The following is a 15,744-nucleotide window of genomic DNA, read 5'->3' as shown; positions in this document are numbered from 1 at the left end:
CATACTGACACAAGAAGATTTTATAAATACTTTGCATTGTCAGTAGTTAAAGCTATGTCCTGTGGAATTCCTTGGGCAACAACTCAATTTCTTTTGGTATTACTGAACAGTGGCCCATCGTATTAAACGGAGAGTAAGAGGGATTCTCAGACCCAAAGGTATGACAGCATGAAATTGCTATCTCTCTTTCTCTCTCAATAGGAGTTCCTCACAATAATTAATATCTTAAATCTGGGATAACTTGGGGGCAGAACAAGATAAGGTAGAACCTGATGCATAAGAGGAGTGGTTTAACCTGCCTCTAGAAGGCAGGGTGGTGTGCCTTACTGTGTTCATAGAATCATACAATGGTTTGGGTTAGAAGGGACCTTAAAGATCATCTAGTTCCAACCCCCTGCCATGAGCACGGACACCTTCCACTAGACCAGGTTGCTCAAAGCCCCATCCAACCTGTTCCCTGCTGTCCTGACCCCTTCCTCTGCCCATCTCGTCCAGGACTAGACAGCCTGTTCATTTACTGTCTCCCAAAGGAAGACAGGGCATGGAGGGGGAGAGTGATGAGAAGTGTTATTTTACCACTCATACCAACATGTGATCAGGATGCAGCCATGGTGTGCATCTATTTAAAGACAACCCTAATAGGAAAATTAAAAGTTGTCATGTGACTTAGATCATAGGTGAAGTTAGAGTTCTTGTGAGACAGAAACCAGCATAGTGATTCGAAGAAAAAAAGGAATGATATATATTGTTTTGAAAGGGCCTGGATGCTGTCTTACCACAAAGTTCAAGTAGCTGTTAGACTGGAGAGAATAGTAGGCTTCTGAGAAAGAAGTTAGACAAGGTGGTTGTTCTGTGGAAGTTTGAAAGAAGATAGGAAGATCGGTCATTTTTCTACGTACATATCTTTGAAGAAAAATGTTAGATGAAGCAATTTTAATACCTACTATTGGACTGAAGTGTCTGTAACCTTTTGCAACCTTAACTGACAAATTAGGTAGCAGATAAAAGTTCTGCCTCAACTGAAGAGAACAGCTTGTAGCATTATCTGCTGTGCCATCTTAGGGTTCAGAAAGCAGCTGAAGATATTATTGGGAATGGGATTCATGCCAACAAGTTCAGCCATCTGATAAAGCTAAGTGTTTTGTATGAACCAACTGCTTACAAAACACACTCTCAGAGGGACAGACACTTCACCTTATCTGTGCTAGGGCAGATAGACTTGTCTTTTAGAGGGACGTAGGGAAGGAGCCTAAACAGAGATTGTGAGTGACACAGAATAAATTTAGATTGCAAAAGACCTCTTGTGGCAATCAAGTCTGACCTCCTGTTCAAAGCAGGGCTGGCTTCAAAGTTAGATCAGGCAGCTCAGAGCTGTATCCAGTCAAGTTTTTAAAATCTCCAATAATTGATGTTCTACAGCATCTTTTGGCACTTGTCCCTATTTGACCAACTTAATTGTGAATTTCTTTTTTCCTTGCATCCACCTGAAATTGTCCTTGCTGCAGCTTGTGACCATTGTGTCCCATGATTTCAGTGTGCAGGTCTCTGAAGAGTCTATCCCCATCTTCTCTATAACCCCATTTAGAAAGATGAAGACTGTTCTCTTCTCTAGACTAAAACTCTCCAGGTCACTTGTCCTCTCCTTGTCATCCATCCCCCTAACCATCTTGGTGGTCATCACCTCAGTTCATCTGTATTCTGTTTCATTAGGGGGCCTCAAACTGGACACAGTTTTCCAGATATGATGTCACAAGTGCTGAGTAAAGGGAAATTATAGTATTTACAAACCTGGTGACTGTGTTCTTGCTAATGCAGCTCTATATGAGGTTACCTTTAATTTCTGCTAGACCTGCTTGAATTCTAGCACATGGAGAGAGACCATTCTTGTGCTCTAAGAATGTTGTCTGTGAGGAACAACCAGTTCTTCTGGGCCCCTTTGTCCTTCAGGGCGCCTTTGTCCTTCAGGGCAGCCTGCCTTGGGATCCTGCCTACCAGTTCCCTGAACAGTCTGAAATCTGTTCTCCTGAAGTTCTGGGTCTTTAATCTCCTACTCATTTTTCATATTCACAGAATCACAGCATGGTAGGGGTTGGAAGGGACCTTCGGAGATCATCCTGTCCAATGCCCCTGCCAATGCAGGTTCACCTAGAGCAGGTTGGACAGGAACACATCCAGGCGGGTTTTAAATATCTTCAGAGAAGGAGACTCCACAACGTCTCTGGGTATCCTCCTAGAATATTAAACTTTGCCTTTTTGTGGGCATTATAACCATAGCTAACACCATCTATGATATTCCTGGCCACTTTTTCCTTATTTCTGAGTAGCAGATCCAGCAAAGTTCTTCCATTAGTTGGTCTGTTCCACAGCTGTTTCAAAAAGTTATGCTTGATGCAGTCAGCTACCTACTTCCTGGATTGCTTGCTCACTGCAATGTTGCCCTTCTAAAAGATATTAGGCTGAGTCCCACATGAGAACCAGAAGTCTTAAATATTTTTACAGTCCGGTTCTTGATTAGGTGGCCTGTAGCAGATACCCATCGTGACCACAGCCTTTTTGTCCACCGTGTTGATCTTAACCCATAAGCTCCTGTTACTTAGACGATCTCTGTCCGTTCAGGATACTTCTTTGTGCAGACTGCAGCCATCCCACCCCATCTTAGCTGCCTTTTCTTAAAAAGTCTGTATCCATCCAGCAAAGCGTTCCAATCAAGCAAGCAGTCTAACCATGTCTGCAGCTGCAGTGGCCTCATCCATCATCCAGTGACTGCATGAACTTGAATTCCTCCTGTGTTATTCCAACACTGAGTTCATTTATGTACATGCATTTGAGATGGGCTTTCAGATGTGCTGCTTTCTCAGTGGAAGTGTACGAGCTTCCCTCATTGCTCTGTCCCATGCATATGCTCTCCATTTTCTTCCCCCTGCTTATCTGGAGGCTTTGATGTCCATCTGCCAATGGTCCTTGCAAATACCTCTTCTTACAAGGTTTCTGAGCTTGTCTGACCCCACCTTGTCTGACAGATCTCACCTCTCCCCAGGAGTTCTTGTATCTCAAAGAGGGTCCAGTGGTCACAGAAGCCAAAGCCCTGCTTGTGACACTATCTGCAAAGGTAGGAGCTGATGGACAGCGTATGCCAACTTTTGTAGAGTTTTTATCCTTTAGGCAGCAGGTTTGAGACCATCATCAACTGGGCCCCATGCCGTTACCTCTCACCCTCAGAGTCCGCCAATTACTCACTCAAGGACTCAAGGTCTCTCTGCCAGCATCACTGGTGCCCATGTTGGTGAACTGCAAAGGGTCTCCAAGGTCCAAAAGAACCTCAGAAGCCTCTCCACAGTGTCACATATCTGGGTCCCAAAACAGCAGCAAACCCACCCACAGAACAATTCTGCTGTCTGATCTGTGGTGGAGTCACACACCTGCCTTGTCTTCAGCCTGTTCTTTAAGAAAGGCTGCCCACTTCTACTGAGTGGTGCAGCTGAACTATCACAAATGGAGAGGCACACACAATTATTAGTATTGGTGGCAGCTTATTGACTAGCAGCTTTCCCTATTAAGCTTTGTAACCACATTAACTACCTGAGGCTGTAGGTGAAACTACAGAGGCTACACCTGTGGGGAAAAAGTGCGCATCAGTTCAATGATACCACAGTTAGTGTCTTGAGCACTGTCTTTGCAGTCTTATCTCCACGTCTGTGATATCAGAGGATGGACCAAGAGCAGCTACAGTAGTGCAAAATGTAAGAAGCCTTATAGTTGTTTCAAAGGTCATAGGAAAAGAAGGGAAAGCTGCCATAAAATAATCACTTCGAGCAGCCTTCAATGAAGTCCCGAATTACCTTGGGCCTGTTCCTGTCTGGGCGGTGGTGAAAACTGTCCTCTTGTACTGATGTCAAAGCAGCAAGCCCCCAGGATGTGCACAGAGCATTACAGAATCACGCCCTTGTGAAAGAAGCAAGACCATTCTGTGGTTCTGTGATTAGAAGTACAAACATAGAAGCATAGAATATTTCGGGTTGGAAGGGACGTTAAAGATCATCTAGTTCCAACCCCCCTGCCATGGGCAGGGACACCTCCCACTAGAGCAGGCTGCTCAAAGCTCCATCCAGCCTGGCCTTGAACACTTCCAGAGCACTTCTCTGGGCAACCTGTTCCAGTGTCACCACCCTCACAGTGAAGAATTTCTTCCTAATATCTAATCTAAATCTCTGCTTCCTGTCAAAAGAGTGGGAAAAAGGTGATATATTTATTCTAGCTCCTAGATGAGGACAAAAATCCGTCTTCAATATATATGTGCCAACTCCCATAGCTCTTAAGTGGGATCCTCTGCAGGTACTTCAGAGTGGAATGTCAACCATACTTCGTAAATAAAGGTCACAAGAGGCCAAGGTAGCTGGTGAAATCTGTAATAAGGACAAGGACAGAAAAATGCAATTGAAAAAAAGAATACATACACACACATACAAGTTTTCCTCAAGTGAGATAAAGAGTTCTAAACTTCTAGGCACAAGTAAAAAGCTCACATCATTCTTCCCAGCACCTGTTGTCTTCGTGTCTGCATAGTAAAAGATTCATGCCATAAACAGCTATTCACCATTGACAAGTGAAAGGCATTTCTATGTGGGAAGAATAAGTACTAAAGGCCAGCAAACTGCTTCTTGAATTCATAGACATTTCTAAAGGTTCTGTATTCTTTCTCCTCTGCAATATGCACAAGTATTTGTTGGAAAGAAATTCAAAAGAATAAATGCAAAAGACAGAAAAGAGTGACCTCAGAGAAGTCCATGTCTTATCACACTGCACAGAGCTGTGTATCAAACATGTGCGTTCTTAAAAAAAATGCAAAATAGAATAAAAGAAAGAAAAAGGAGGAGGAGGGAGGTATTTATTTGTCTTAATCTCTCTCACACATATTTCATGTTCTAGGAATAACTTCCCCCATCATTCCTGATTCATGCGACTGCTGTTTTATTTTATATTCACTAAAAGGCAAGGGCAAATGGACACCCGCACACTATGCAAAAGGTCTAAATGCTGAAAATGTAGAAATACATCATAGCACACGTTGTTCCTAAAAATACTTGCTTCATGAAATTGTGGAGTTTTTTTTCAATCTCAGTAATTTTGCTTTGGAGCTTGGCTATGAGAGTTCATGACATTCACAATAGATAGTGCAAGACTGCAGGAACAGACTTCCCAGAATAAATATATATTCCTTTTAGTATATTCTCCTCCATAATGGACAGCCATTCCTATTACACTTGTAATGGATGCTTTCTCAGCTCTTACTGGCATGACTAATATTCTGAAGGAAGGAGACAAGCCAGGGAGGCAAACTTGTGGATACAGAAGTAGGATGGAATAGCAATGGTGTAGTTACATAAATGGAGGAATTCTCTCCATTATCTTCCACAAGCAGCATAAAATTTATCTAAGAAAACACTCTCCAGCAGTACAGAGTCTAATTCTGACCGCTCTTCAGTTTTACGTGGACTCTGCTGATGGTTCTGAGTCACTAGTATTCTAGCGACTGTACTTGATTCTTCGTAATCAAGTCCAAATCTTGTGATTGGGGGTGATGTAAAGAAAAAGCCTAATTTTAAGCTTTTTGCAATATATGATTTTTCTTCAAAAATACCGTATTCCCTACATATAAATTAAGGCAGTGAGATTTTGCAGTGATGGGAGCTAGTTTGAAACACTTGAGCAGACCAAGATAGACAATTGCTTAGGAAGATTTTGTGTTGCCTTCAGTCCAATGCCTTTCCTTTTGTTTAAGTGCACTCCAGTGAATGGTACTTCACCGCCTGGTGTAAATATCCAAAGCAGAATGTTGCAGAAATAGTGCAGATGTACGCACAAAGCAGAAGGATGGAGAGGCAGAAGACTTGTATTTATTAGCAACTCTGCTGTGGTATGTGTTATGTGTAAAGCAAATCTGCCTTGGCTTTGAGGAGCAAAACTCCTTTGAAAGCCGCAGTCAAGAGCAAAGCTCGGATACTTAACCTCTGAATATCAAATTAGTTGTTTCTGTTCCTCATTTTTCTTTCTACAAAATGGAGACAAACCCAGCTTTTGATCTGTATTTTTGTAAACGCCATATAAAGTGCTGACTGTTATTTGACATGACTATTACAGTTCATAGTGCATAGACCAAACTGATATCTTGTCACCTGTAAAAAATACTTCACACGCTACGTGTATCTGGATTTTATATGCTATTCAGTCCACTGAACAAATTGTTTGTACTCTCTTCATGATACTGCTTTTTCTTCAAACCTTTCTTGAACTGTTAACATCCCTCCATTTTGTTAAAATAAAACGATGTAAACAGACATGAAATCATATAATCTGAAAAGAAGCAGTATTCTTTTGGAATCTAACAACCAGATAAGTATTTAAGCTCTAGTCACCATTCATTAAGCTCATATTTGCCTTTGAATCGGGTATTTTGATGCAATCAGTGTGGATGCCAGGAGGAAAAAACATTTAAGTCAGAGAGACTTCCACATGTGCTTAACTTTAAGCACAAGCTGAAGCGCTTAATGGGTAGGAAGGAACTAATGCCTCTGGCCTTAAACATCAAACATTTTAAATAGATGCATTAGTGATAATAGAAGTACAAGATCTGCTTCCCTGCTCTCACCACGGCTTCTGATGTACTTGAACATCTTAGGAAACAAGACCAAATGGACAAAACAGAGTGTCTACCTGTTAAAAATGCTTCTGTTTTCTTTTTTCTCTGCCACCATTTGTAACATACAGGACCATCAGTAAACTCCTGTGTAAGTGCTTAACTCCCATGAAATCATAACTCTGTGAAAATTAGGCAAAAGGAGCACTAATGAATGAAATGCTATTGGAGTCGACAGGACATGGTCAGTTTTTACTTAGCCTGATTCTACTGTTCAAGACATTTCTTGGACACACTAGTCAATATGCCTACGAATTAGCCTCCGTTAGCAGATAGTGAGAACTCTTAAACCCCTTTTAGTGCCTTAATTAGCTGAGGGTTTACATATTCTCCCTTTCTTTTTCTTATCTTTTAAAGAAGGGCATTTCTCTCTGCTTGACATACATTTCTTCAGCAAATTTCCGTACCTGTCAATTTGTCACACACAGGTATTAGCAGCTTGCTGTGAAATCACCTGATGGATTTCAACTTCCCTGATGGTGTTTTACCACTCACTGGCAGCACTGGCTTGCTATTTTGCACCTACATGGAGTTGGCTCTAGTTTATCCAACTAGAAGGTGTTATTTCAGACTGCTTGAAGAGCAAGTGTTTTGAGATTAAAGCACCTCTGACGGAGTCTTGTTTTAATGGCAGATGCTTCTGACTTAACTAGGCGACGTAGCTTTATATCTGCCCGGGGTGCTGGAGGTGAAAAGCATTCCAGATGTGCAAGGCCTGGTTACACTTACCTGCTGCTACAGTAAGGGAATATGCGTCACTACTTTTTGTAATTATTATTGGTTTGGACTAAGCTTGCCCTGAAGTAGAGAATAGATAGAAGACTACAGACATTTGAAAATTCACAGGCACCGCCATTTGAAGAGATAAATTCCAATGTCCCTATGGATTTTGCCATATATGAATGTATCTTTCCAAATCTTTTTGTTACCTGGGCTAGAATTTTGTATTTTTTTTTAAGTTTGGAACGTGAAGAAACTCCATGTCTCTAATAGCCCCATTTATGTGTTTGGCCCTGAATCTTTTTACATCAAAAGTTCCTACCTCTGTTTAGTTCTGATTTTCCTGTGTTGCCTATATTATCTGTTATCATTAGATGTTCTGTTATAGGAATCTTCTGCTCAATTTGACTTATATTTGGCGAGTCTTCAATTTAATTTCTCATTCTTTATATCTGGCCCTAAGGTGATCTTTCTCTCTGATTGTTTCACCAGTTGTAGGTTTAATACAATCACAGCACTAAATTCCATCAGAATTGAGTTTTACTTAGGTAAAATACTTTCAAAATTGAATTTATGCCTTTTAGAGTTGAGTGTTGTTTTTTTAAAAACTTTGTTAGGAATTTGAGCCCTAGCAAAAAATGTAATCCTGGAAGTATATTTCATAGGCAGGAAATGCGTCTGCCTCCTTCTTTATTTAGTTTTTCTACTTTCTTTCAGCCTCATAAAAATTGCAGATCCTTTGGGACTTTCAGTCACATTTTGATTATGCCTCAGGTTAACTACTTCAGCTCATTTTTTGGTGGGCTTCAAAAGGTAGCGCTCACAAACATTGAGTTGTGAGCTCTCAGCTGTCAGATGTTCAGAATGTAAAGCTATTACATGTTGACAATAAAGCACCAACAAGAATGTCACCAGATCACCAACTTAAGCTGCTGTAGCTAACCTGTCTGATTTTGCCTGAAGCAAATGAGGGAGTGATGACAAGAGTTGCTCCCTGGTAAGTGGGTAGAAAGGGGAGGGAAAGGAGGTGGTGAGGCAGCATCTCAGGGTGGGGATGGGGAAAGGTAACCATGAAAGTTTACCAGGACAGGTGGGTCTGGAAGCAAACGCCTATCCACGGGTGCTTACACAGTACATTGGTAGGTTTTGCCATAGGTGTCACATTTGTTCAAGGTTGCATTGCAAGTATTTAGGAGGATGGGGAAGAGACCACAACTACCTTTGACTTTGCTGCTCTACAGCCTGAAAACTCGAGTGTGGCAATAAGTATTCCCAGGAGTATGCACTGGCTTTTGGTTTTAATGAGGCACCTAAACATCCTGAGATAAAAACACCATGGGTGGTTTCCCCCAAATATTTTAATGTTGGAATGTCCTGCTGCTGTAACTGTGCTGTGACAACTGGAGCTCAGGGAGCAAGTGGGTACATGCTGGAGCATGCGAAAAATTCAGACTTGTGCCCTCAGTTTTCTAGCAAGTCTTCTGCTGGAGCATCTGTGCTGCAGGCTTGCATTTCTCAAGTGTCCACATTCTTCTAAAGTGAAATGAAATATTAGGAGTGCAACTGATACTCTGGAAAGCACTTTCTTCTTATATCTCCTGGTGTATAGTAACAAAGAGATTAACAAAGTTTGTAAGGACATGTGCTCCTATTACTATCATGTGTAAACAATCCAGAGCCCTTTCAGAGGAGTGGTTGGGAAAAGGCTGTGAATTATGTGGTGGATTAATTCCAGGAAACTGTGGTATCCCATCTGAGGTTAATACTAATAGCCTGCTTCATAGCTATTATTTCATTATTGGTGCATTTTGCTCCTATACTAGGAACTTCTTTTCTAATGTGGAGGATTTTGAATTAAATACATATTATTTTTTCTGCAAAATACTTGAGTAGAATACTCTGAAGGTAGTATGTTCCAAAAAGACCTCTTTTCATAAGAAAAAAGAAGCAAACATAGAGATGTGAAGATGAGAGAAAGATTTCCTACCCCTTTCCCATTTTCGTATCTCATCCAAAAGACTGTGATAGAAACAATGTCAGAGTTTGGGAAGCAAAAGTAATTATTTTTTTTCAGGTTGTCCTGTCCCGTCCAGCCTCCTTCCCCCTCCCTTGGATCCTGAATTCAAAACAGTAAATACCTGTCTTAATTTTGTCCCTAAACACACCTGTGTTTCAGGCTGCCCACCAAAACCAGTTATATCCTTTGTCGTGGGAGTATGCCTTTCAGTGCAAACCAGAAGCAAGATGGAAATGGTTCTTGTTAGAGGAAGCCAAAGGCAAAAAACCTCCAGTGGTGGCTGACTGTGCCTTGCGGACGGGGCCTCAAGCATCGATGGGTTCGTAGGTGTTGGAGTAAATGCACCCAGCATTTGTCTTATACTCTGTTGTTAAAACCTGGTGTTTCTTTTCCAGGTGTCTTGTTCTCTCTGGTAGTCGTGATGTATGTCATCTGGGTCCAGGCGATGGCTGATCTGGAAGACTACACAAACATGAAAAAAATGGATTGCCCAGACTTTGCTGTTTATGTACATTATGGCTGGTCATTTATGCTGGCTCCTATAGGAGTATTTTTTGCTTTATTAGCAGGAATGCTGTTCTTGTTGGTAGGGCGTGCCATTTATTTACACTCAGACTAGTCATACACTGCTGCAGGGAATAAAGGAATCTTAGTGAAACTTCATGACGATTGTAAACTGGAGCACAATTTTATACGTTATTACCGTTATGGCAATCCTAAGTGTGCAGGCAGACTTCTGGAAGTTCTTCTGTTACTTCTTTAAGGGTAGAGGACACAAAACTCAATACAGGAAGAAATCACCTGTAGTCCCAACTAGTTTCTTTGAATTCTTTAGGAAGTACACCCACTGTTCTCCATATAGTACTATTAGCAGCGTTTTTGCAGTTTTGCAAACAGAGGAAGGCAAAAATTGTCTGTAACCCAAAGCCCAACATGAAGTGGGCCAAATCAACATTTTATACATTTGTCTTTTAACATTTATCTTGTGCGTCTGCTTGTGGAGAATGGTACAAGGTGGAGGGGAAAACAAACATTTAAACAGAGTAATTCAATCTACCTCCTCTCCTGTTTTCCACTGCTTGCCTTAGCTTTAATACAAGCAAACATTTCTGCACTTTATAAAAATAGAGTGCAGTTGTTCATGCAGCATCCATGGGAAGCGGACGGGAGAGAAGACAATTGCCGTGATCTGCGACATGGTGCTAGTCCATACATGTAAAAACTTAACTGCTTCTGTTACACGTTTCTCTTTTCTGTATGCATCTGAAAGCTGTATACTTCTGTATTCTGAAATCCATATTTGTTGCATGATTCTATAAGCCAATCTGCCATAGTTAAATCTCTAGCTGAAGTTATGCCAAAATTGTACTTTGAATTATACCATTAATATTTTAATCAAGTTTTAAGCCTTTTATTTTTGAATGGAATAATTGGCTCCTCCAACAAACATTTTCCTGGTTGTGTAAAATGACTTTTTTATTAAAAAATGTTTATGAAGACAATATCTAGGACATGAAAATGTATGTTTTCTATAGCCTTCATCTTCCTTCATATTAAAAATCTGCATTATAGACCAAATCCAAGTTGCCTACTAGTTATCCCAGGGAAAGCAAGGAATGTACCTAAGACAGCAGGGGAGATGGATTTGGTTCTGTATTGTAGAAGTGGATGGTTCTGTGTGTGTGTGCATGCATATGTCTGGAAGATGGGTGAGGATGGGGCTGTATGCATGGTATGGAAAAGATGGGGTGGAGTTTTAACAATGGGGAAACTGTGTCTGGCATTGGGCCCAAGCTGAAATTAAATCCATCTGAGAGTGTGTTGGTTTTCACTTTTTAACTCAATGCAGAATAGTTTGGGACTGATGGGGAAAAATAAAGACTGCATGTTGGTTTCTTCTTGTTCATAATGCTTAATTCCACAGCTGTTATGAATACTGAAAGCATCACTAAAAGGCAGGAAAGGAGTGCCCACCTAGAAGATGTGGTGGGCCAGATTGGATGCTGCTTCCATTTCAGGAGCTTTTGTGATTGGAAGCTTTCCAGCCTTCCCTGCTACTTATTTATTTTTCCATCATCAAGATTAGCTTTATACATTATAGAACAGGAAGAAAACAAGGGTGGGGGGTAGGGGAGCTGGGACTCTGAGGTTTAGAATAATTACCAAATCACAAAAATATTTTTATTGGCAGCTAACATGGTGTTTTTAATTACTGTGTCAGAGAGTATGATGGGTGAATTTTAACCAAATATTCATAAGCATATATATGAACTCCATATAAATGTTAGCCATCCGGAGAACATTAGGGTTACACCATAATGCCCTTGGTTAGTCAGGAAATGCTGAAATTAACCCTGCCCCTTGTGCATATGGTATTCTATTCCTGCCCTTAATTACACAATCACATACTGTTTCTCAAATAATACAATCTGTTGGTATTTACCCCCTTTACAGTCTAGGATACTCACTGGTAATTGTGGAGGCAAATTCAATAATCGAGAGTTATTTGACTAGGTACCCCTCCCAAACCCTGTCGGCTTCTCTGCAGGGGAGAGCCCTTCTCCACAAGAGCTTAGAGGGGGCAATACGCTTGAGCCACTTTCTTGCAACATTTAGAAGCTGGAGGAATTGAGAGGTGCCTCAGAGCTGGACTTCTTCCAGCAAACCTAACCATGTGTGCAGCAGCAACTAATAAACTCTGCAAGGAATGAGCCAAAGGCTCCTGTGGAGCCCTTAATTCAGCCCATGTGCATCTTCAGAACTCTCTCCATTATGCAGCTAAATTAGCTACACTCTTGTGTGTGAGGCGGCCTCTCTTGGAGGCAACCCGTTGGGTCAGACTGCAGGCGTAATGGCCGTTGAAGACCCAAGGTGTTTCTGAGGGTTTGCTTAGAAACTTCAGGAAGCCTTTCTGGCGTCAGTAGAAATTGCTTGAGTACTCATAAATTCTTCACTCAAACTCACACTTTTTGGCAATAGTCTGTAGCTCTGTCCATTTGCTTTAATTGGGTACCACCTTCTTCTCCTAACGGCAGAACTGAGAGTCAGGTTCCTTCTGAAATGGTGTGGACGGGTTGTTTGCTCCCTCCAAAACCTGTATGTAGCTGAGCATATGATGCGTAATAAGGAGCTGCTGCAGACCGGGGAACGGTGTTGAAGGTGGTGGGGAGGCATTTCTGTATGGATTTACCTAAAAGCAGAGTCTAACTCTTGTTCTTCTGATTTCATTAAAGAACTGCGTGCAGGGGAATGGGTCTGTAAGAACTGAGGGAAGACAGGCCAGCTAAGGAGACTCACTCCGTGGCATTCTTCCAGATATGCTTTTGTCTAGAAAATCCTTGGCGGCGATGCAGGGATTTTCATGATTAGAGCTGAGTAAAAGATTGTAAAGGGGATTAAATACTGTAATCAAAATATTCTGTGAAATTGGTCACAGAACTGTGTTGCTCACAAACCTATAGGGTTTTTTGGTTTTTATTTTTAATTGGCTGGCTGGCTTAATAGTCTGTAGTCATATTGGAAGAAAAGACATTATTTTTTTAAGTAACGTGTTTGGAAAAGTGATGGCGAAAGGAACAGGTAGATAAGAAGCATTTTCTGATTACTTTCAATCTGACAATCATCCGCTTGTCCAGTGCAAACATGACGAGGACTGTGACTGCCCATGCAGGAGGCAGGAAGAAAAGGAGGGGCTGGAGGTGAGAAAGGAGGGAGAGAAAGGAGGGCGAGCGTCCCTCTGCGATACCCTCTGCCAGCCCGCCGGGCAGCTGTTGTGGATTCCTGGGGGACACGCTGACACAACGTGGTGAAGGCAGCTGCGGACATAAACAGTCAGAAAAGGATTTGCCCAAGATTTATCCTTGTTACTCACTGGGGTGGCTGCTGGAAGTTTCAGTGGAGCTGACCTTCATGAAATATGTGGCTGTTTATTGGCATTTATGTTAGTGAGGTAAAGCAATGGTCTCCTTTGAGGAAATGCAACATAAAGCCTGCTCTATTTGTCTGCAGAGTGCCTAGCTGCTGCAACTAGGACCGTGCTCTATATAGTCTATAGTATAGTGTACTAGTAGGACAGTTGTAAGTAGCGTTGGTAATGCCGTGTCCCCAGTCTTGCAAAATCCTGTCTGCAAAGTATGTTGTGCTTATTATCTTCTTAGAAGTCATATTGAACCTCTTAAATGAGCTATTTACCTTCTGATGCAGCAGCTGGGTTTTCCTCTGGCTCTCCTGTTCCTATCTGTGCTTTGGGCAGTGTGATTTCCAGGCAGAGAAGACAAGATAAAGTATGTTCAGATGAAATTGTGCTGTGTTAACTTAGAGTAAATCTGCATTGATGCTGCTGAAGTCAGTGGAGATACCAAAATTGAAAACAGAAGTCGGTCATCTATAACAAAAAGTGAGAGAAGGGATGAAGTGTCTCTTACTCACGTTACCAGTTTAAACTGGTCTATCTTTCCAGTCCACAATGTTGTTCATCTACCCGGGAGACATGCTGACAATGGGGATCAGGAGAGCCGTTTGACATGAAGGTAAGAAGGAATGAAGGGCTGGCAGCATTTCCTATGTTAGACACCTCCAAAGTCTGCACCTGGTTTTTCCCTACCTCCCAAAGAGCCCAGAGGGGCCTCATGGCGTGCTGCAAGGCTCTGCATTTCACTGTGAGGATATGGGGAGGGCTGGAGCAGAAGTCACCTCATGTTATTTGCTGTAGATCTGTTCCTTATCTGTTCCTAAAAACTGCCAAGGATGCATTTAGTACAAACCAGGGGGAGGCCCTACACACGGAAGGTGCCTATCACACTGGGAGGCAGCCACTCCGAGCTGGATTGCAGCAAGGGGATGGTCTCAGCGGTGGTACTTCACCGTTGGCACACGGTTCCCCACCACCCTGTGCCCTGGGTGCCCAAGGAGATGTGCTCCGAAATGACCCGCACATAATTCAGGTTTTAAACCCTTTAAGAAAAAGATCTTAAATTAATTTGTCTTTACGATGGAAACACGTTTAAAACAGAAAGAAGCCCAGAAAGATAATGAAAAACGTTCCCCCCTCCCTTTTCTATACCACATCAGATTGACTTATCCTCTGTTATGTGGCTTTACTTTGAAACAGATCACTCTCATTGCAACACGTTTAATGCTGCCAGCCACCACATGGTTATTTGGCAGCTATTTAAAGCTCAGATCATATTACTCTGTCGCAGTGCTAGGCACCCATGTTCCAACTGGTATACAACTGATCTAAAGAGAAATCAGCTTCAGGTTTTGTTCTCTGAAATTAAATGTGACGGCATGATCTCTATGATCCTTTTTTTTTCCCTTTTCTCCCCCCCCCCTTTTTTTTTTCATGTGCATTATTACCTTTTGGAACAGCGTTTTGCTAGCACCACAGGGGAAATTCAGTTAGGTTGTCAGCCTGATATAGTGTATTATCAGACGCGTTAGCTTTTCCTCCCTCTTAGATTTGCTTAAGAGCTTATAAACCACAGAGAATAAAAAGTGCTAAATAGAATGAAATGACCTGTCAAGGGTAGATATAGTATTTGAGAATGACTTAAAAAAATTCCACCAGCTTCAAGCACTCCAGTCTCACTGACTGTCTGCACTATCTTGAAATTTGGCCTCTTTCTTTTTTCCCCCAAGTAAAGTGCTTTGATGGTCATTGATCTTTGATGATTGCTTCTTGAAAAGGACTAATTTTGTCTTCCCATATTCAGTCCAGGACGAGATTTTGTAGCAGGAAAAGATGCCATTATGAGAATCGAAATAGATTTGAATCCTGCTCTTAATATAATGAGCCTAATCTTGAATTTTACAAAACATTGAACAAAGTCAAGACAAGCAACTCCCAAGAAGAATTAACCAATAAATACTTTACACTGCAGGGAATTTAATTGTTTTATTAATGGAGAATAGGAGATTTTTCCATAGGAAATAAAGTGACTGATCTCATACCCAGGTCACTGTTAACCCTGGTACATGTATTAAATTGAGAAGCTGGGGTGATCAGTTTGCGCTTAACCTCTCTCAGGACACATGGGATAGTGCTTGCCCAGAAGCGCTGGTGGATATCGTTGAGGAAACTGAAGTTTCGTATGTAATCCTTCTTTCACTCCTTTTTTCTAAAGTCCTGTCCATGTCATTTGTCATCGTTTCGTGTGTCCCGTCCCCAGCAATTGTGTCAAAAACCGTTTCAGGGTTTAAAGCTTTGCCCTGAGCTAGCAACTTGCCAGTCAAAGCAATATGAAGAGCACGTTCCTGTGTGTTAGAAGTAACTTGTTTCTTTGGCACGTACATCATGTAATCGGGTACAGGA

At 41.6% G+C, this 15,744-nt stretch overlaps 1 protein-coding gene across 2 annotated transcripts in view; it reads left to right on the top strand.

The window, feature by feature from the left end:
- Positions 1-11,009, top strand: part of TMEM182 (transmembrane protein 182) — a 36,009-nt gene extending 25,000 nt beyond the window's left edge. For both annotated transcript variants that reach the window (XM_054216866.1, XM_054216856.1), the window contains one exon: positions 9,827-11,009. In XM_054216866.1, the coding sequence (XP_054072841.1) occupies positions 9,827-10,050 (224 nt within the window). In that variant the 3' untranslated portion in view covers positions 10,051-11,009. The remainder of the gene's footprint in view (positions 1-9,826) is intronic.
- Positions 11,010-15,744: the final 4,735 nt, after the last annotated feature.

This window comes from Rissa tridactyla, chromosome 1, assembly GCF_028500815.1.
Source record: "Rissa tridactyla isolate bRisTri1 chromosome 1, bRisTri1.patW.cur.20221130, whole genome shotgun sequence".
Classification (NCBI taxonomy): Eukaryota; Metazoa; Chordata; class Aves; order Charadriiformes; family Laridae; genus Rissa; species Rissa tridactyla.
The sequence above is the reverse complement of the archived record's forward strand: the minus strand, read 5'-3'. Positions and strand labels throughout refer to the sequence as shown.